This window comes from Orbicella franksi, chromosome 13 (assembly GCF_964199315.1).
Source record: "Orbicella franksi chromosome 13, jaOrbFran1.1, whole genome shotgun sequence".
NCBI lineage: Eukaryota > Metazoa > Cnidaria > Anthozoa > Scleractinia > Merulinidae > Orbicella > Orbicella franksi.
This window is the reverse complement of record NC_138157.1, coordinates 13,561,021-13,581,020: the sequence shown is the minus strand read 5'-3', so window position 1 is coordinate 13,581,020 and position 20,000 is coordinate 13,561,021. Positions and strand designations below refer to the sequence as shown.

The following is a 20,000-nucleotide window of genomic DNA, read 5'->3' as shown; positions in this document are numbered from 1 at the left end:
ACGCATCTTTTAATATCTTCTTACCTTTCTTTATTATAACTAGGGAAAAAAATGTTATATATTTTATGTCCGGATTTAATTTTAACTTTATGTATTGTAAACGAATAGCTTTCCTGTTGTTCGTAATGCCCGTTTTATAACATCCGATATCAGGATTGAAAAGTTAAATATCGTGCTCACCAGAGGTTTCTTCTAGAACATATGATAACTGACTAGCTAGAGAAATACGACATGATAATGCTTCCAACAGGTGAAAAATACGCATATTCATCACGTGTTCTTGAATTTGTTTGTAAATGTCGACATTTCTGCTTTCTACCGAACTCCAAACTCTCAATTTTGGAGATATTGTTAACTTTAAATTCATTAAAGCTACCCTTTTTGCCGATTAAATTTTTATCAACTTTCGTTCTTTTATCATCAATATTGAAGCCTTCGTTTACGGAATTAACAGAAGAAACTGATCCCGTGAAAAACTTATTTTCAGTTCAAATTGGCTTTAATACCATCAAGCAGCGAACTTAAAATGCACTCCTTACAATTGCAATCTTGCGAAATAGAGGCAGACATTCATTTGTAACCATGGATATGGAAGAGCTTTAATCTAATTCATTTTTCTTTCACTGATTCCAGAAAAAAGGCAGTGCAATATTAGGAGTTAATACTCCAAAATTGGTCTGATTATAGATAATCAGTACGTTGTTAACAATTTTGAAGTTCTCTGTTTTTTCGCTCCTTTTTCATTACGAAGGGCGCATTTCTGCAAAGCGCGTGATTTGTTTATTTTTATTTCACCTAATATGTCGATTTCAACTGACGCACGAATTGGTATTGGCTTCACGTGCCTAAAGTAAAATCAAGAAAATTTATCAACAGCTTACAAAGGCCGGAACGTCGAATGAGTTTCAAATTTATCACAAGATCTGCGGAAGCCGTTGAATTCCTGTTCTGCGTTCTTTGTGCACGTAAAGCCAGTTAGATTCATTACCACAGCAACTTACATCACAGACGTCCCAAATTAAACTCACGATTCGAGGAATCGATCAAATATTAATGATTTATTTACGCATATCGAGGGAGACGTGACCACCGTAAGTGCAAGGTGTTATATTACACTTTGGGCCGTTGAGAATTTGAGCGCTCTCAAAGGCTTTTGTATGGAGTTTAAAATAACGAAGGATAACATAGTGCAATGAAATAAAATGTCACTTTTTTTGAATAAAATAAAGAAAATGTACTCACCTTGTCTGGTTTCTGCTGTCCATTCACAGGCGGCCCAAGCTCACAATGAGAGGAGTTATTTATTTTTCTTTTTACATTTATGCTAACGCCGTTTAGCGAAACGTAACATATACGGCATATACTATCACATAACGACCGAATTTGACAACGCGAAACGTAACTCTCGCCATGCAGCATATGGAGGTGTTGTGTTACAACGGTTTGAATTTATAGAGGTTTGTACGGGGTAACCGGGTACTCTTGTTATGGGTTTGACAAATAAAGCACGAGGGTACCCGGGGAGCATTTTAGTTTGGCTGTTGACAAATCGTTGCTGACTACCGCCGGTCGGGCTAATTATAGTTACCCAACACCGCGAAAGTGTCCCCTATTTTTTGACGAGGCTATTTTCGAAGTTGCGAGCGAAGCAATCTCGAAATAAATGTATCGTTGCGAAAGGCGTTGTGGACAGAATTGTGTAGTGAGTGAACTGACATGGAAGTCTTCTTCGATTCTACGGGGGAATTGAGACAGTAGGGTTACTTTCAGTGGATTTATTCGCTACGAGCGGCGGGCAGTTCAGAAATCAGTGTGCGACCTTGTCTTTCTTTTATGCACGTATCAATGTCGAGCCCGAGCGGGGGGTTGGGGGGTTGGGCATAGGGTGGGGATTTTGACATTTTCTAAAAAAAATTATTACAATCCCCATCCCCGGGCAAAAAATAATTGTCGAAAGCATCAAAATCCCCCACCCTGGGGCAAGGGAAGGCGTGTCATATACCCTTCAGTCCTTGTTGCACACAGGAGGAAAGCAATAAATAACGTACCAAAGACTCAATAAACATTTATACAGTGTAATCATGCTTAAACGGGCAGGTCAGTTCTGCACTAGTATTTCCTTCAAATTCCGATAGAAAAAACCGTATATTCCCGGAAGATTGAAAGATCAATATTAAATCTGTAGCCACGGGCATCAAAATCGAAAATTGTTGGCTTAGAAAGCAAAGAAACACGTTTTCACTCACCTTTCGATCAGCCATTGCTTACGAACGCGGAAAATTCATCCAAATGCCTTGTGGGTATTTTCCAAGATGGCGGCTCATTTCCAGACTCTCCCCATTATCTAAGATGGCGACCATGCCAAAATTCCCCATCCTGGGGACATGATGTCCGATCAAAATCCCTACCCCTGGGATATTCGTCACAGTCAAATTCCTGTGGGTTGCCCGACCCCCCCTCCCTTGGGTTTGACATTGATGGGTGCATTAGAAGTGGAAACCCACAGAACGATAACTCGCCGAAATCGCGTTAGATCGGCCTGTGGAGCTTGCAAACAACAAAGAATACAACATACAACAGAGTAAATAGATTTCATTCCCAAAATATAAGAATAATTGACTTTTTAAGCAAAATCGTTGCGCTCCCACAAACCTTTATTAATCAAACCGTTGTAGGACAACACCTGCATATGCTGCAAATACTCCAGCTGTTCTTATTATATATCGGGTAGATGCCTCTAAATTCAAAAGCCCAACTTCTTCTACTTGAGAGCAAAGCAAACAAAGGCAAAGAAACGTGTATTCCGACGAATGAAAGCCAAATTAAGAGCTGCCGTGTGTTGTTTTGCGAATGACATGAAAGGTCAAAGGGTCGCGCGTATTATACTCAATTGACCTGTTTTGAAAACATTCTCAGAATTCGCCGCTTTATGTACCCCATGTTTTTCACCTGATGTGTAGTTGAAATGATCGATCTTCCACGGTGGGTAGTCTCGTTGGGTGAAGCCATGTACCAGAGTGCTTTTTTGAACCTTGAATTTCGTCTAAACACGAGTAAAAGTTGTGCTTGCGTGACCCTCCTAATTGTAGTGTAAGTTACGCGTAAAAGGCTTTTTCTTATTATTCATGTTTTACTACACAGCTTTTCAATTGCTTAAGCTGAATTTTTCATATGTTGTAAAACAATAACAGAGCTTTGCAAAAATGTACTTTTCATTTACAATTTTCGTATACCAAGGTACGAAAATTGCCTTCAAAAATGGCCTATTTTAAGGTTTTTTTCAGAGTGCAAAACTAGCAATCTTCGGGCGCTTCTAACCCGAAGTGAAAATGCACTTCTTGGCAATATCTTTACATTTTTGTGTTGTAATTATGATACCAAGCATGCTGTAAAATATCAACTTAATAGACCGAGCTGTCTTTCTCTGAGAGTGACGTGAATATGTCCAAGTTTTGGACTGAATTTATTAGGCCGCAGCGCGAAAACCGCAATTCTACTTTTTGTTGCATTTCTCAAAATCAAAATCTCTCTGGCAAGTTTTAGTCTTATTTTCGAAAACAGTTCACCAAAGGGTTTCTCTTGGCAAAATATGAAGAAATCCGTGATTTCACTTTTGAAAATCAACTCTCGATGATTACAGTCCCCTGGTATTAATGACTGGCCCCAAGGGAAACAGTGACTTTTGTTTCTCCGAGACTCTCACAGTTCGCCGAGGAGAAGCCGAGGGGAATATTGCGGGTCGAGGGGAAACAAAACTCAGTGTTTCTCGAGGGGCCAGTCATTGTGTGTTTTGATATACCTCCCGACTCAAAAATTGTAAAAAGTGCGAAAAAATGATTTGCTTGACGCCCTTGTATACAGTGGCTGTGCGAGCAGCTGTAAAAACCAAGCTGTCCTATCGAAACAACATGACAATAGTTTTTTTGTCATTCTGGGTTTGATTTGTATATGTAATCAAATGGGCCCGAGGGCAATTAAGGATTAATTTCACGCGTATTTTCAAAGTTTTCACAAAATTTTGTGAAAACTTTGAAAGTACAAGTGAAATTAATCCTTAGTTGCCCGAGAGCACTTGCGATTACTTGTTTATCATATAAAGGGCAAAACTCTGGGCAAAGGAAAACTTTCAAGGTCTTGCCGTCGTGTAAACAGGTTTGCAGGTTGTCATTAAAGAACAGGCTAGCAGTAGATATAGAACGGGGAAAGCCTACTATGATCATAAGCAAAACACAGCAAGTTCAATTCGCTCAAAGCAATTTCTTAACAAATAAAACTTTAAGCAATCTAATTTTATTCACCTGCTTTGCGAAGCTTACAACGGCGTGAAACTACTTCATCCATCGATGAAAGACGCAAACAAGTGTCCAAACGAGCTAATGACTTCTTAAATCCAAAACTCTCCTTACCACCGCGAAAACTTAACGTACCAACAAAATTTACGCCGTTTTTTTACGCCGATAAGGTTACCTGTGGTACTAATAAGGCGACCCGAAGCAAAACGAAGAAATTAACTTTCAGTTTGTCAGCTCTGAAGTTCTGTAACTCATGCTTCGTGCGACACCAGCCGTCCCCTCTCAAACTTTTTTCAGGCTGCGAATCAATACATTTTTGGATGGAAAAATCATTTTGCTTTTCCACCAAAAGACTGCACTTTGCTGCATATCGATTTTCTTTCACGTTAAGATGAAATAACCGCGTGTAGATCAAAAACTCAGAAGCGATGCGTTTCTGAAATTCTTGTTCAAAATCCGTTTGAAGCGGGAAACCAACTTAATGCAGGCGTGTTCAGCCAATCAGCATCAAGTAATCATGCCCTCTTGATTACCAAAAGTGCCCTCGTGATTAAGAAAAAATACCCTCTGTCTCAGCCAATCAGCATTCAGTGATGTTGCCCCGTATGTGATAAGACCACGAACAGCATATTTTGTTGTAAATTACAGAAATATTTTCCTACCTGGCGACAGCGATCGAATTTTTGGCGCCAAACTAAAAGCTTGGAGACACAAAACGTTCAAATTTTCCCTTTCGTTAATCTGATAATCTTTAATCTCGTTTCCAATGAGAAATGTTGAGCGACTTGACATCGGGTCGACTGGCAGACAGATTTGCCGCGGTTGCAAGGTACACGACCTGATCACATGCGAATCGAAAATTCAAGTCGTTGTTTCCCTAGGGAGTAAGTGAGATTTGTTCGCCCGGCCCTAAAAAGTTGATGAGTTTTGACCCATGACACGTAACACGTTCTCCTGCAATCGCGAAACGTATTTGAGTTGGGAGGCACAACAAAACATTTTAAAGAATTTCTACCCCATTAATATCGCCAATTAATACTTTTCAATTAACTAACCTGCATTTTTTTCTGTACCATTCCGTTGCGTAGAAGTTCTTGCTTGTTCATTAGGTTTTTCTTCCTGTACTTTTTCAGCTCTTTCTTCACTAAAAAAACAATGAGAAATATCTGTATGGAGTTTGTAATGTTCATTTACTGATTTTACTGAAGTTATTTCTACTTGTCCCTTTCCTCTTTTATTATCTGCCATAACATTTTGAAGAACGAAGTTAAATTTATACAACAAACCAATTATTTTGAAAAAAAAAAAATCAATATTTACCCTTTTTGTCAGTCTTTTGATCTTCCGTTTTCCTTGATTCAGACATGTAGATCCTCGTTTGAATTTTCACTGCGGTTTAAAAGCCTTTCATAATGTGCGTGATAAACATCTACGTCATTGCTCTTAAATGAAAAAGCAAAGTGAACAGTTTTACAAGAGATGCAATTCCTGATCACCTGAATTTTATCTAGGAAAATAATGACTAAGCTATCCTGTTCTGTACTTGTTGAGCTAGAATACTGTTCCTGCTGAGTTATTGTCTACCAAAATTGTAGTTCGAAAACATTAGGTCGGCTTTTTCAGTCCTTGTTTGTACTTGTTTGGCTGGAAATAGTTATTTTTAACTCATGAAATTTTTTCCACCATAAGACAAAACTGATGTAATTATTTTTTGCTATGCCGCTTAATAACCATGGTATGGGGCTTGATAACCATATTGATATGTTTCACTGACATTATGTGTATTGTTTGTATGTAGTGCTTGACGAAACAACTTTAGACATACTTTAAAGTGATCCCAAAAAACTTCATGAAAGCAAGTTTTGACTTTACATCAACAACGAACTGACATTGTTTTTGTTTTTAACACCGACAACGAACTGACAAAGTTGACTGGTACATGCCAATCTTTTCGCGACTTGCTTTGATTCCTTTGTGCAATATCATCAGCAAAAATCGTCTCGCTCACCAAAAACAATAGTTGCATCTTGTTTAATCCCCAAATCGTTTCTTCTGAGCCCAAAAAATTCTATGAGATGCATTTGCATGACTATTATGTCATGTTTTGATCTGACACCCGCTCAATATCATCCCCCGCCAATACGCAAACTCAGCATGAAATCAAAATGCAAACAAAAGGCCTGGCTTAATGTTTGGCCAGTAGGCAATTTCAAAGCTCTCATTCGATTTTGCGTTCATGAAAATCTTCTCGCACACCCGACCTGAAATTCGCATTAAATTGCAAAATTTTATACTTCAGGCTCATTAACTGGCTCATTCCGCTCGTCTAAATAGTACCGTCCAATACGATACTACAGACAATTGTTTTGTTTGTTTTTTGAATATATAGCCTGTGTAGCAGATGTTTTCTTTCCTATTCTACTCGGAGAGATCAAACTAGGGAACATTTTCTTTCCTTTTCTACGCGGAGAGATCAAACTAGGAAACATTTTGAATATAGCCAGTGTAGCAGATGTTTTCTTTCCTTTTCCGGGCGGAGAGATCGAACAAATGTAGTCAATTTTAAAGCTCTCATTCGATTTTGTGTGCACGAAAATCGCGGACCCGAACTGAAATTCGCATTGATTTGCAAAAATTCATAGTTCAAGCTCATTAACTGGCTCATTCTGCACGGCTAAATACTACCGTCCAATACAATACTACTGTGTAGCAGATATTTGCTTTCCTTTTCCAGGCGGAGAGATTGAACAAACGAGCGAACAAGCGGGAATACTACCTTCCGATAAGTTCTGTTTATTATTTTTAATTTACTGTAAATGAACTTGAAAAATATATAAAGCACGCTATCAATTTGGGCTCTTGAAAATCTTCTCCCTCGCCAAAAGCAATTCAGTACATTTGCAGTTCTCTTTTCAATCTCTCGACCTGACCTTTCTTTGCTTCACAAGCATTTATGAAGGGCACTACTGTATTACGGGAAATTGTTACTAGAGAAGAACCGCTAAACATCGGCATAGCAAATTTAAATCTTCGCGCTCCCCAAAGTAAAATTCGCTTTGGTTTGAAAAACATTTCTCGCTTCATGCTGTACATTTATTTACTTGTATTCCTTGGTCTGTTTGAACAGTTTAGAAAAGATTTGACTAGAACCAAACGCGAGTTACATTTAAAATATCATCTTGTCTGCCGCTTTGTTGAATATAGTCTGTGTAGCAGATGTTTTCTTTCCTTTTCCAGGCGGAGAGATTGAACAAACGAGCAAAAAAGCGGGAATACTACCTTCCAATAAGTTCTGTTTCGCATGTTCAATTTACTGTCAATGAACTTGAAAAATATGTAAAGCACGCTATCAGTTTGCGCTCTTGAAAATTTCCTAGCTCGCCAAAAACAATTCAGTACATTTGCAGTTCTCTTTTCAGTCTCTCGACCTGACCTTTCTTTGCTTCATAAACTAAGAACTCTCATCAGGCGAGCTAGTTTTCACTATCTTCATTAACCATAAATTCTCATCGGGGAGGAGATTCTCAGGTTTCATAAAATTTTCAAACTTTCAACACACCGGTGACTACATGGGATTACGTAATAATATTGCATAATCCCACAAAAACTGGATAAAATGATAGCAGGAGCCATAATCGGGGACGAAGACCGTAAGCGCGCGCCATTTCTAGTATTGGGGCTTTCCCTATGATAGGGGACAATTTTTCTATTTTTAGAACAAATTGCGCCATCGCCTGCGGCACACGCGCGTGCATGCTGCGAGAATTTTTGCGGATGTTGCGCGGAGGAAATGGCGTCCGAAACTCCCGAAATTTTTTATGCTTTTGGCCCTCAACTCAACGCGTTTATGTCGGTTGGAATTTTGCTTAAGTGTTTTCGTCGTAAGCTGCTCCAGTTTGAGTGAAGTAAGAATTTAGGTATGTCCCGCTTTAAGCTTATATCACTGACCAAGTTGTGTTCCGCCGCTTCTTTTACAAGAGCTGTGAATTACTCCACTCTAAATTTCACTTATGTTGAAGACTAACAGTATTTCCATAACACAGCAAAAAACTAGTCGGATATATTTAGACGTAGCAGAGTTTCAGGACTTCAGAGTTTCCTAGCTCCTCTTTCTACACGCTTGCGAGGAATTCGCAGAAGTCTATCGCGACCGAAACGTAAAAAAATAATTGCAAGTTTGAGTTTTACCTGAATTGTAATGGCAACGCTAGATGTTTCATCGAGGCCCAATAAGTTTACGTCTGTAGATACTGCTCAGTTTGTTTGTGTAAAAATCCAACAAATTGTCTGCTGTCGATGAATAAGAGCGCATTTTGCCTATGTGCTGATAGGATTCTCTATTGATCGAACACAGATATATCGTCTATTCCACAAGGCACCTGCTAAAAACGAAAAGAAAAGATAAACAATGAGTCTGCTGCTTACCCGAGTGGAGGACTCAACCTGAGTTTACCTCGGTTGCTATTAATAAAGGCAACCTAGAGAATTCCTAGTCCCTACTTACCCCAGATGAGATGTCACCACATCTAAGATTGGGATTTCCCGTGTGTTATATTTGCTGGCTGGATGATTTTTTTTTTTTTGATTTTTTTTCTGTCAACCCTCCGCAATGTCTTAAAGCCACTTTTACGAGAGGACCAGAAAGAAACCTGAGTTAAGTGGTCAGAATAAGGGCAGGAGGTTGGCAAAACGAAAAACATCTTCAATTGAAGAAAATCCCATTTTCAACCATGAGGTCACACAGCAGGCTCACATCCTACGGGGGCTACAATGTAATGCATCGGTCCCGACCCCATTTGGCAATCCCGGATCAGGTCACGAACCTGACTCGAGCGTTACGTGGCGGGTTCCATTGCAAATTTTGATCAAGCCGCAATGAGAGATAGATGTAAAAACAAAAAAATCTTACCGCTGACAAACATTATCTTTATAGTAAACGACGACAAGCACTGCAAGAAGAGTTAAACTGAAAAAAAAAAAATCAACAATTATTTCACGAGTGCGCGTTGGATATGAAACGGTGGATAAGCAGCGAGGCGCATATCGCCGAGTTGGCGCTCACCTCATATCCAGCAAGCGCGAGTGGAAAAATTCTTTTATTAAAACGCCCCCCTAATAGACTAAGCTGAAAAACTAAAACATAGAAATCTAAACTAAAGTACAATAAGATCACAGTTTTAACTAAACATAAGTAGATGAAAACAGAGTTAGATTCAGATAAAGATACATTCGCATCCGGAAGCAAGTTCTGTAATATTTTTTTTTGAACATGTCGCGTTTTGTTGTAGCATCTTCCAATTATTTCTTTGCTTTTTTTGTATGACAAAAGGGTATTTTTTTCTAATTATTCCAGCAAATCTTCAGCTTTTTATAAAGGGAGGAAAAAATGTGAAAATTGCCTCGAAACTTTTAAGCACAGCGGGGATTAGCTGCTTCTTAGAAAAGTGGGAGAAACTTGTATGGAAAAAAATATCACAAGCGTCAATGGTCGTGATCTCATGGTTGGCTACTTCTGAAAAATGTCAAATGAAATTATAGAGTTGTTTGAAATAGCAGAGATAAACTGTAGGTGAAAGATAAACTTCGGAAGCTATCAAATACATATTTGAAGTAAACTTGGCTCGACAATTTCCAACTGGACTAGAGAAGAGAAACCAGAAAAACAAACCCTATAATGTTCAAAATTATCCACAGAGTGACACCTGTCTATTAAAATGACATTTCCTTCGAAAATATTAGGGTTTTGCCAGTAACTAAACGTCCAATAAAGCAAACATCTGATTCACAGGTTTCTTGTCACAATATGCTCAAGCCAAAACGTCCATCATAATGTTTTGTTGCAGTATCTTCCAATTATTTCTTTGCTTTTTTTGTATGACAAAAGGGTATTTTTTTTCTAATTTTTCCAGCAAATCTTCAGCTTTTTATAAAGGGAGGAAAAAATGTGAAAATTGCCTCGAAACTTTTAAGCACAGCGGGGATTAGCTGCTTCTTAGAAAAGTGGGAGAAACTTGTATGGAAAAAAATATCACAAGCGTCAATGGTCGTGATCTCATGGTTGGCTACTTCTGAAAAATGTCAAATGAAATTATAGAGTTGTTTGAAATAGCAGAGATAAACTGTAGGTAAAAGATAAACTTCGGAAGCTATCAAATACATATTTGAAGTAAACTTGGCTCGACAATTTCCAACTGGACTAGAGAAGAGAAACCAGAAAAACAAACCCTATAATGTTCAAAATTATCCACAGAGTGACACCTGTCTATTAAAATGACATTTCCTTCGAAAATATTAGGGTTTTGCCAGTAACTAAACGTCCAATAAAGCAAACATCTGATTCACAGGTTTCTTGTCACAATATGCTCAAGCCAAAACGTCAATCATAATGTTTTGTTGTAGTATCTTCCAATTATTTCTTTGCTTTTTTTGTATGACAAAAGGGTATTTTTTTCTAATTTTTCCAGCAAATCTTCAGCTTTTTATAAAGGGAGGAAAAAATGTGAAAATTGCCTCAAAACTTTAAAGCACAGCGGGGATTAGCTGCTTCTTAGAAAAGTGGGAGAAACTTGTATCGAAAAAAATATCACAAACGTCAATGGTCGTGATCTCATGGTTGGCTACTTCTGAAAAATTTCAAATGAAATTATAGAGTTGTTTGAAATAGCAGAGATAAACTGTAGGTAAAGGATAAACTTCGGAAGCTATCAAATACATATTTGAAGTAAACTTGGCTCGGCAATTTCCAACTGGACTAGAGAAGAGAAACCAGAAAAACAAACCCTATAATGTTCAAAATTATCCACAGAGTGACACCTGTTTATTAAAATGACATTTCCCTCGTAAATATTAGGGTTTTGCCAGTAACTAAACGTCTAATAAAGCAAATATCTGATTTACAGGTTTCTTGTCACAATATGCTCAAGCCAAAAAGTCCATCATACTTGCTTTAAAGTCAAGCCTTGAGAGTCAATAATGAGCTTATAATCATTGAAAACATGTCTCTTGTTTGAGACCCGATGGCATTTGACATTTGAGATGTCACAAACTGTCCTTAAAAAACACCTGCCTACAAAGAACAACAAATGCGGTTGCTGAAAGGCAAAAGAGTATAGCTGCGGGATTTTGTATTATTAACACTAAGTTGTGCATGACCTTAGTCGGAAAATGAGGAAGGAGTAAAGTGTGCTTCAGTTAATGGAGCTGTTTTTGAACAATTTTTCACCACATAGGCTTGGCTACTGACTTCACAATCCGAGCAACTTTGTGAAATGAGGAAGGAAAACCAATTGCGTTTGGTGGGTTTCCTCAAGTTAATGTTCCTTGCTCCGATTTCATCGTCGGACGGATTTGTAGGTAACTTTAAGCGTGTGTTTCTTTAGTGTGCATGTATCTACAATATTCCAAATGTCTTTGGTGAAGCCATTTGAAGGGTTTAAAAAGGGGAAGTGAGATAAGAGGAATTGGACTGAAATTGACCCAAAGTTACGATAAACAAGGATTTTAATTTTATCACAGATCAAGTTTCGATAAGTTAATGTGAGTTCAGTGGTATAATATTGAAAAATATTCCGTTTTACTATGTCTCTCAGTTAGTACGCGCGCTGTGCCGGATTGGTCAATTTAGCGGGCCGTGTTCTACTGTAGGGCACGCTAAAATTTAAAGCTGTTTATGATGCCAAAATGTTTCGTGATTTATCGCCAAGTGTTCTTACGTTTATAGCAAGAAAAAGCTCAAAACTTCCTTTTACTTCTGAAATTGTGTATTAAAACCTGCTAACGACTCAAGAGTCACTTAAAAAGTATATCAAATTGACTCGTTTTGCTTTCGAAGAGCGTCAGAAATTTGAAGCCGCTCCGCGTGAATAGAAATCGTTCCCGATTCCGTCAGTCACACAGTAGAGATAAGATAAATATCTTACTAACCTCGTTTTCTCGAGTCCGTACTGTAAGTTACGGATCCTCGTTTTTTTCCCCTCTTTGATTTGTGGGCTGCGCGCTTCGCGCTTGGGCCATAAATCGATGGGGGAAGTCTCGGTCCGTAACTTACAGTACGGCCCTAGAACTCGGTTAGTAAGAGATCTTTATTTTCACAGAGCCGAAATTAAGACAATAAGATATCTTTTATTTGCTTCGAAAGACAAATTCCGGCAAGAAAAATATTCTTTATTCGATTTCGTAAAATAAGTTTTAATTTCATGTGCTTATAGATTATTAATTTCTTGTTCAAAACAAGTTGGACGTACGCCATACGGTGAGGCTATCAATGGAGTATGACAGTAACATATTATAATTTGAACTTCCCACCAGCTTTTGTCATGGATCTCACAGTAGATGTTAAAAATATAACTTTCGATCATCAAGACAAAATATTGATGTTTGAGTTAAAAAAATAAAAAACTAATTTAAAACTTTTGAAAAAAACTTAGAAAATGAAAATAGACAAAAGTTATGCTTTCTTGTCAAATCCTAACTGCATGATTGATTTCCGGAATTAGAGATTGGCTCCGATTCAACATTCAAGTAAAATGAACGTCATTTAAACTTCTAGTGCCCAATTTCATCTTTATCACTCGGTCGCTAATTTTGGCTGGTTTTTTTTTTACCCTTAGTGTCGGTGGCTAGCGGTAGATATTTATCACGTAAAATCGTTCAACATCTTTGCGGAAATTCTCAAACAATAGTCTAAATATTTCGAAAAACCCTCTAAATATCTCTTATATTTGTTTCAAAAACAAACCGATTTTAATCCCTTAGGCAAAAGTAGTAAAAGGAATAGACAAGGAGATTCAGGCGCCTTGATGCTACCAGCATTCGCCATTTTGGTGATTTGTGGCTTAAGTGCTGTTAGCGATATGAAATTATCGGAATACATTTTTCAAGTGGGAAATCGCTGAACTGGGTTGTTTCTGGCATAGAACTGAATATTTTTCAAGGTAGCTAGAGAAACAAAGGGCTCAGCCAAAAAAGCTATGAATATTTATAATTATTAAATTCTCAACCTCGGATAATGCAACTCTAGCTTTCTGATTGGTTCACTGTATCTCAGTTACCAGCCATTTAACATGCGATTGACCTTATATGGAAATGAATGCGGCAAATGTCGCTCGGCATAAAATTTTTTGCGGCAAGAAAAGTTTCAACCACTAAAAAATGGATGAAAACAACATCAGCGATACGTATACGTTAAGTTTCCATTAAAAGTTGCAAAATTTCAAACATTGAACGTCGAGATTTTACGCATTCAAAAAGATTACGTGACAACAACAATTTTTACCTTTATGTTACTGAACGGCTTGCTAGTCCTGGTGGCACAAAATTTTCGAAACCGATAGAAGCAATGTCAAAAGGAAGAACTGATTGTTTTTCTGAAGAGGTTTTACACATCTGCGGGGAAGAAAGATGGCAGGTCAGTTTACAAATGTTGATCTATAAAATCATCTGCATGAGATCCGCCATTGATTGCTTCCTTCGCTCGCCGCAGCTCAAGAAACCGTTTTTCAATATCTCTGACCCGCTTTTACTCAGGCAAATAAAGTATTAGAGCATTTGTAAAAGACCTCTGGGAGACGGGCAACACTGCCAGCAATGTCCATAAGAAACCAATCTCCAATGAGCAGATGGAGAAACTGTCCGACAGCGACGAGCTCGGACCGGCAGAGAGCAAAAATCCCGCACAGCTATAGAGAACGATCTAGTTTTACCTCGGTCTCTGTTTTGGCCGACGAGGACGAGAGAATCAACGCCAGCTAACGCCAACAATTCTGTCCTTGCGAAAATCCCTCGATGAGTTGAGTAATTTGAACTGAACCGAAGTCGGCCCGGTTCTTTACCAGCCACAAAAAACCATCAGGGTGGTCTCGGAGATTCTGAAGTTGAATCCGACGCTAAGATATTTTCTGTCCCTGACTCTGAAACTGGCCAGCAATCAGCTCCACACATCCAGCTCGAAATACCAAGGCAGTAACAGCAAAGGAACGCTGAAAGAGTTCTTGTCGAGGATAATTTTGGCACAACGTCTGCGTTATATGGCGATCACAATTTTCCTCAGCATTTTTACAACTGCAATGTACAAGTGCACAATTATTACTCTTCTCGATGACTAAAACCTGAACGCTTTTCAAACTTTCTGACCAAGGTTGTATATCCTTCATTTTGAAGACTTTCCTTGAGTTATACGTGACTGTAATTTTCTTTCAGCAGACTTAGCTGGCTAGCTCCGCTTTCAAATTTTTCATTCAACTAAGTTTACAAAGGACGCGCATTTGTCATGTGATTTCCCACTTGTTGTTGATTTTGCCACAACAACTTCCGACCGTTTTCTAGATTGCTTAAATTGGAAAATTTACTGCGATGATCATTCTCCCATTTCATCTACAACCGCAGTTCAAATATGAATTATTTCATATATACTTCACATTACTGTTTTAGGAGTGGTCGAAGAACTCTGTGCCGTGTTTTGTCTTCGTCGAGAAGAATCTCAGCACAAGTTTCGGAGCTCTCAATCATTTTTTAATTTCACCGTTTTGCACTCAGTTTCACATTTTCTGCACTGATGAAAATGCACTGATTTGGGATTTATTGACGTATTCTTAGCCAGTCAGAACACAGAAATTGTTGCCTCTATTTTATTAACAATGAAACTAGACTAGTGCAATGCTGCTCAATAAAACTGCTAAAAAGGAGAAGAATTTTTTCAAGAAAGACGAAATTTGGTTTGAGCAGCATGTCAAAAAGAAGTTCAGTACTATGGCAAGGTAAAATGACATGTGAATGGACCTCTCTACCGATCTCACGCAATATGAACAAGTTTTCGTAATTTTCAAATGAACAAAAAACCACCTCAATCGTTCAATTTTTCATTTTTTTTTACGAAGAAGTCGGAAATGTAAGACATAAGTAAAAAGGTTCATTAACCTCAAGAGTGCATGCGTTTATTAACTTTATTTCATTATCTTTTTATTTAGCGAAAAACGCATGTCAACTATGTTCTTGTGTTGATTTGTGGGCCGGTGAATCTGTGACTTGCACTAACAGAAATCTTTCTACGGTTCCACGGGGTTTTCCAGCCACGTCTTATGTATTGTGAGTGTTAATAACATAAAATACCATGTATCTCACCAGTGGAAGAAGAATATTGACAACAGAGTCGACATTTTCTTTTGACGAAAAGCTGTATTCCTTGGATGGGTAGGATAGGGTAGAGTAAGGATGAGATAGGGTAAGCAAGATAGGCGAGCAGCTAGTGATGATCTCGATTTTAGAAAGGGGATCTGTTGGTCGTTTATGGTATATTAAATAAAAAAGCAATCAATAAAATCCACAACTGCAAGAGGTGTTAATAAGAGGACAAAAAGTGATAATGCGTTGTCAGAAGATATATTCTTTAGGCCAAGGAAGCACCTTTTTTTCCTTCAGTGATACTGAGGAAATACTACTCGAATACACGATTGCTTTTCTTTTGCAGACGTTTAGACAGAAACAACCTGACTAGAATTTCAAGAGAAGACTTTTGGAACTTGAGGAGGCTAACTGACTTGTAAGAATACAATCACGTTCTCAATATCAAATCAGATTTTACTTTTGATTGCATACATGCTATCATAGCAAACATGGCAAAGGAAATATGCTTGTGATTCACAATATTTTGAGAAGTTTTGAACTGACAGACAAAAATTTTGATTGGTAGCACGAACCCTTCCATTTGACGCCAAAATTTTCGAAATGATAATTTCGCGAGTCCGAGCCGTTTCAATCCTTCCTAACCCTTAACTGTCCTTGGCCTTTTTCAGTTGGCTGTTACCTCTTTTGCTTTTTGATTTTAGTATAAGTAAGACGTTCTTTTGTTCTTCGATCTGAAAAGTTCGCATCCACCTCCAAAGACCGTAAGAGTACAAGTAGAAATATAGAATGTTTAACTGTTTGTTTAGTATACAAATACTTTGTAATTTAGTAGTGGTACTTAATTTATACTATCTAGGTGTTATACTGAATCGTTCATGTGACCCACTTTGATTTTTTACAGGTCTTTGACTGAAAACAAGATACGTCACGTGGAGTCAGGGAGTTTTGGAAATCTGACTAACTTGGAGAAACTGTATGTGTAAAGGCTTTTTTACCACAATTTCTAATAATCTGGCAATCTGATTGGCTAATTTGCCGTTGTCGATAAGAGTCCAGACAACGCTGCTTGCGTCAATGTGTCACGCAATGCCTTTTTCAGCTCGCGCTCTGAAAAAAACATTTTCTTTGACGTTGATATTGTGGTAAAAAACAAATTGAAATGTGGTTTAGCGTGGTCTGTACTCTTATCGACAACGATACGCGTCATCACAGTGGTCAAAATTTGTTGTGGAGTCACTCGGGTACGCCTCGTGAGTCCACAATATTTTGACCATTGTGATGACGCGTATGATTGTCAATAAGAGTACAGACCACGCTAACCCACATTCGATTTGTTAAATTTTTCTCTGTCTATAAGATGTATGGATGAAAAATATTTTGCACCATTGATAAAGTTGAATAAAAATACTGAAATGCTGGGAAGGCCGTCCAGCTAGTGACGATCTGGGAATCTGTCCCACCAGAACTTAAACGTTTTCCATACATGCTTTTCAAAAAGCGGTATAAAAGATTCTTATTGACCACTCAAAACTGACCATAGTTTAATTGTTAGCTATATAAGATAATGCTGTACAATATATGTAAATATTAATTTAAATTATACTTAACATGCGGTCATCGCCAACTTATACCTGCATGACAGTGATCAACTCGAAAGCTCATTGGCTACTTTGGTCACCGTACACAACTAAATATTGTTTCTTCTAGTTAATCTCTATTTGTAATTTTTTTTATGTCTCATTGTAAACCATCTTATGTTAAGTTGTTTTCTGTAAATAGTGTGCAATAATAAACTTGAACTTGAACTTGACGACCTTAAGTTTGGAATTAGACGAACTACATGTAGTAACACACTCGGAGGTTTTATAATTTCAGAACGTACAATATTTACGAATAGGAAAACTGTAATGTCCCACACTTATAGATTTCTAACAGCTGTAATTTCTGAGTGGCGAGAGCCTCACAATGACGGGAAACTGCCTGGGTAATTTTCGTTTGCAGCCGCAAAGAGAAATCTATTTTATAAAAGCTTGACCTGAGTGTAATGTGATGGCATTTGGCTAAGTGTTGCAGGAAGCTTTTTGATTAGACTAAGATGATAGACAATTAAACGTTATTTTTTTCTCATAGAACATTGTTACTACAGATCATATTGGTATATATGTACTGATAATTGAAAACGATGCATGAGGCCTGGCTTGTCAAGAGCTATCTACGTTTTTATCGCTAAACCGTAGGACAAAGCTAATGGAACTTGGAATGTTGCATTGGAAAGCCATTTAATTAACATTTCAAAATGTTTATTGAACCAGTAGTTTATAGAAATGTCTGGTATTTTGGTAAAATACGTATTCTCACAGGTATTTGAGGTGCAACAAGATAACTTACTTGGAGCCAGGGATTTTCAAAAATCTTACTAATTTGGTATTACTGTAAGTATTGTTACAATAATTTATTAGTATTTCATTCGTGTGCTTTCCGACATTTTTTGTCTCACTTCTTTGCAATGCATTTTGTTCAACATCACCACCTACCTCAAAAAATATGATGATTATCATTATTACCCATTTATGTCACAATCGTATTGTAATGACCTTTATTTTTCTATTAGTGATTTGAAGTTAAACCAGATAAGCTACCTTGAGCCAAGAAACTTCCAAGGTCTTACTTCCTTGCTAAATCTGTAAGTTTGTCGATGATATTTTCATCGTAGTCATACAGTGTACGATTTGTCTATTTGTGTCTTTTAAGACTTCTGACACTTAGGAGAGTATCTATCTGAAAACCATGCAGTATTAAAATAAGAGTCTACATCGACCCTCTCAGATTTTGTTCAGATTCTTTGTAGGGTTACATAGTAATGTGGTAATGTACTGGGTAGAAGATTATCACAAAATTCTTTAACGTCTAGGAGATATCGCGGTCAGCGTGTTCATGATCGAATTTAGGCCAAACATTGACCATATTTTGACCCATTTTTCAACTAAAATGTTTCTAAAATCATTACACCTTTCCAGCTCAAAATGCTGGTGTAAATAATATCATGTAATTAGATTGCAATGATACCATTGAGATTTCAAACGACTTCGTGGTTTAGTAGAGAACTCACGCACTGTCAAAAAGGGCGGAAAGGATTTTAGGGTAAAAAAAGTTTGAAAATCGCCGATGCGGCATTGTTTCAAAAATTCCTTTACCTACTATTTTATGAAGTCTTTATCGATTAATAAATACAAACAAAAAAAAAAAAAAAAGGCCGGAAAGTTTAAAACGTTCATGTGACTTTGAGGGACAAAAACGTGCTATATGTCAGTGCAGGAAAAAACAAAAAAACAAAAAAGAATAACAACGAGTGTCATAGCATAATGGATTGGACAGTTGATAGCCTGCGTAGCAAGCGTTCCCGTACGAAGAGCGTTTGAGCATTCTGGCCGTGCGTAAATCGGAGCGACAGCAAAAACTCGACGAAGCAGGGGGTGGTGGGGCGAGAGAGGAAACGCTTGCCCGCAAACCCCTCGATTTTGAAAAACCCGTTGAGTGATTCCAGGAATAACTCAAGCGGGACTTGCACAATGTCGTGGAGGAAGGTTTGTGAAATTGTGCCAGATTCAGCGAAGATCTATCAGGCTTGACCTGGATGGTACGCATTCGATTTTACTATTAAAGACGCCATCTTTTAGAGGGTAAATATTTGGTGGCTCTATTACCCGCTGGATTCAGCGAAAGCTTTTAAAGTCTCTCAGTTGCTATTTTAATTATCGATCTTGCGCGAAGATCAAACAGGAACCAGGGAAGGAGAACCAATCTTTGATAATCTTATTTGGCCACCCCGTTAAGCTTTACTGAGTCACTTTTCGTGTCCAGATAACGAAAGTCCGAATTTTAGAAGCCAGCGACTGGTGGTTGTTTTCTCTGCAAAAGCGAATTTACTCGCGCTGGCAATTTTCAAACAAAGGCTTCCGATTTCCGGGCGGTTCGCTAATTGAACGGTCAAATATTTTTTAGCAGCAAGAGAATGAAACGGACCGTCAAGGTAATGAACGGTTAGAGTTAAACCACAGGAAAAGCTGGTCTTAAGACGAACATTTCGGTTATTGCCCTCCAAACGAGTACGTAGATATATGTAGCACTATTATGATTTTAGCTCGGTGACAAAGTTGTCAATCAATAAATGAACTCAACCGTGAAAACCAGTGAGCGTTTTTCAAAATCGAGGGGTTTGCGGGCAAGCGTTTCCTCTCTCGCCTCACCACCCCTTGCTTCGTCCATTTTTTGCTATTCGCTCCAATTTACGCGCGGCCAGAATGCGGAAAAGCTCTTCTTACGGGAACGCTTACTACGCAGGCTAGTCGGTTGGGTAAGTATCAGATTCCAATCCATATTAAAATTTAACTTTTACAATAGCTCTTAATGTTAATGAAATACCTTGTTATAAAGTGCCTTCAATATAACAGTGTTACGACGAGGAAGGCAGATAATCAAGCCATACGGAAGTCGCCCCATACCTAGTCGAACGGCTGCAAGCTTACATTCACGGACAAACTGATCCAGAAAAAGGACAGACCTCTGAGCCACTAGTTTCATTTCTGC

The 20,000-nt window shown here is 38.1% G+C and overlaps 3 protein-coding genes across 4 annotated transcripts in view; 2 read left to right on the top strand and 1 right to left on the bottom strand.

Moving 5' to 3' along the window:
* LOC145466732 (histamine H2 receptor-like) overlaps positions 1-20,000 on the bottom strand; it is a 115,138-nt gene that overhangs the window by 29,199 nt on the left and 65,939 nt on the right. The gene's annotated exons all lie outside the window — the stretch shown is intronic.
* Positions 11,399-16,157, top strand: LOC145464774 (leucine-rich repeat-containing protein 3-like). Its single transcript, XM_081448565.1, has 3 exons — positions 11,399-11,645; positions 15,257-15,374; positions 15,757-16,157. The coding sequence occupies exons 1-3, from the start codon at positions 11,561-11,563 to the stop codon at positions 15,830-15,832; spliced, it is 279 nt and encodes a 92-aa protein (XP_081304691.1). The 5' UTR covers positions 11,399-11,560; the 3' UTR covers positions 15,833-16,157.
* Positions 15,902-20,000, top strand: part of LOC145465042 (uncharacterized) — a 7,183-nt gene continuing 3,084 nt past the window's right edge. Inside the window, exons 1-4 of the mRNA XM_081448845.1 lie at positions 15,902-15,921; positions 16,315-16,386; positions 17,774-17,845; positions 18,025-18,096. Coding sequence (XP_081304971.1) covers positions 15,902-15,921; positions 16,315-16,386; positions 17,774-17,845; positions 18,025-18,096 — 236 coding nt within the window. The remainder of the gene's footprint in view (positions 15,922-16,314; positions 16,387-17,773; positions 17,846-18,024; positions 18,097-20,000) is intronic.

Coding starts and splice junctions, on each gene's coding strand:
- LOC145464774 (XM_081448565.1), top strand. CDS start 11,561: ATGAGGAAGGAAAACCAATTGCGTTTGGTGGGTTTCCTCAAGTTAATG. Junction 11,646..15,256: donor ATCGTCGGACGGATTTGTAG/GTAACTTTAAGC, acceptor CTTTTTATTTAG/CGAAAAACGCATGTCAACTA. Junction 15,375..15,756: donor CCAGCCACGTCTTATGTATT/GTGAGTGTTAAT, acceptor TTTCTTTTGCAG/ACGTTTAGACAGAAACAACC.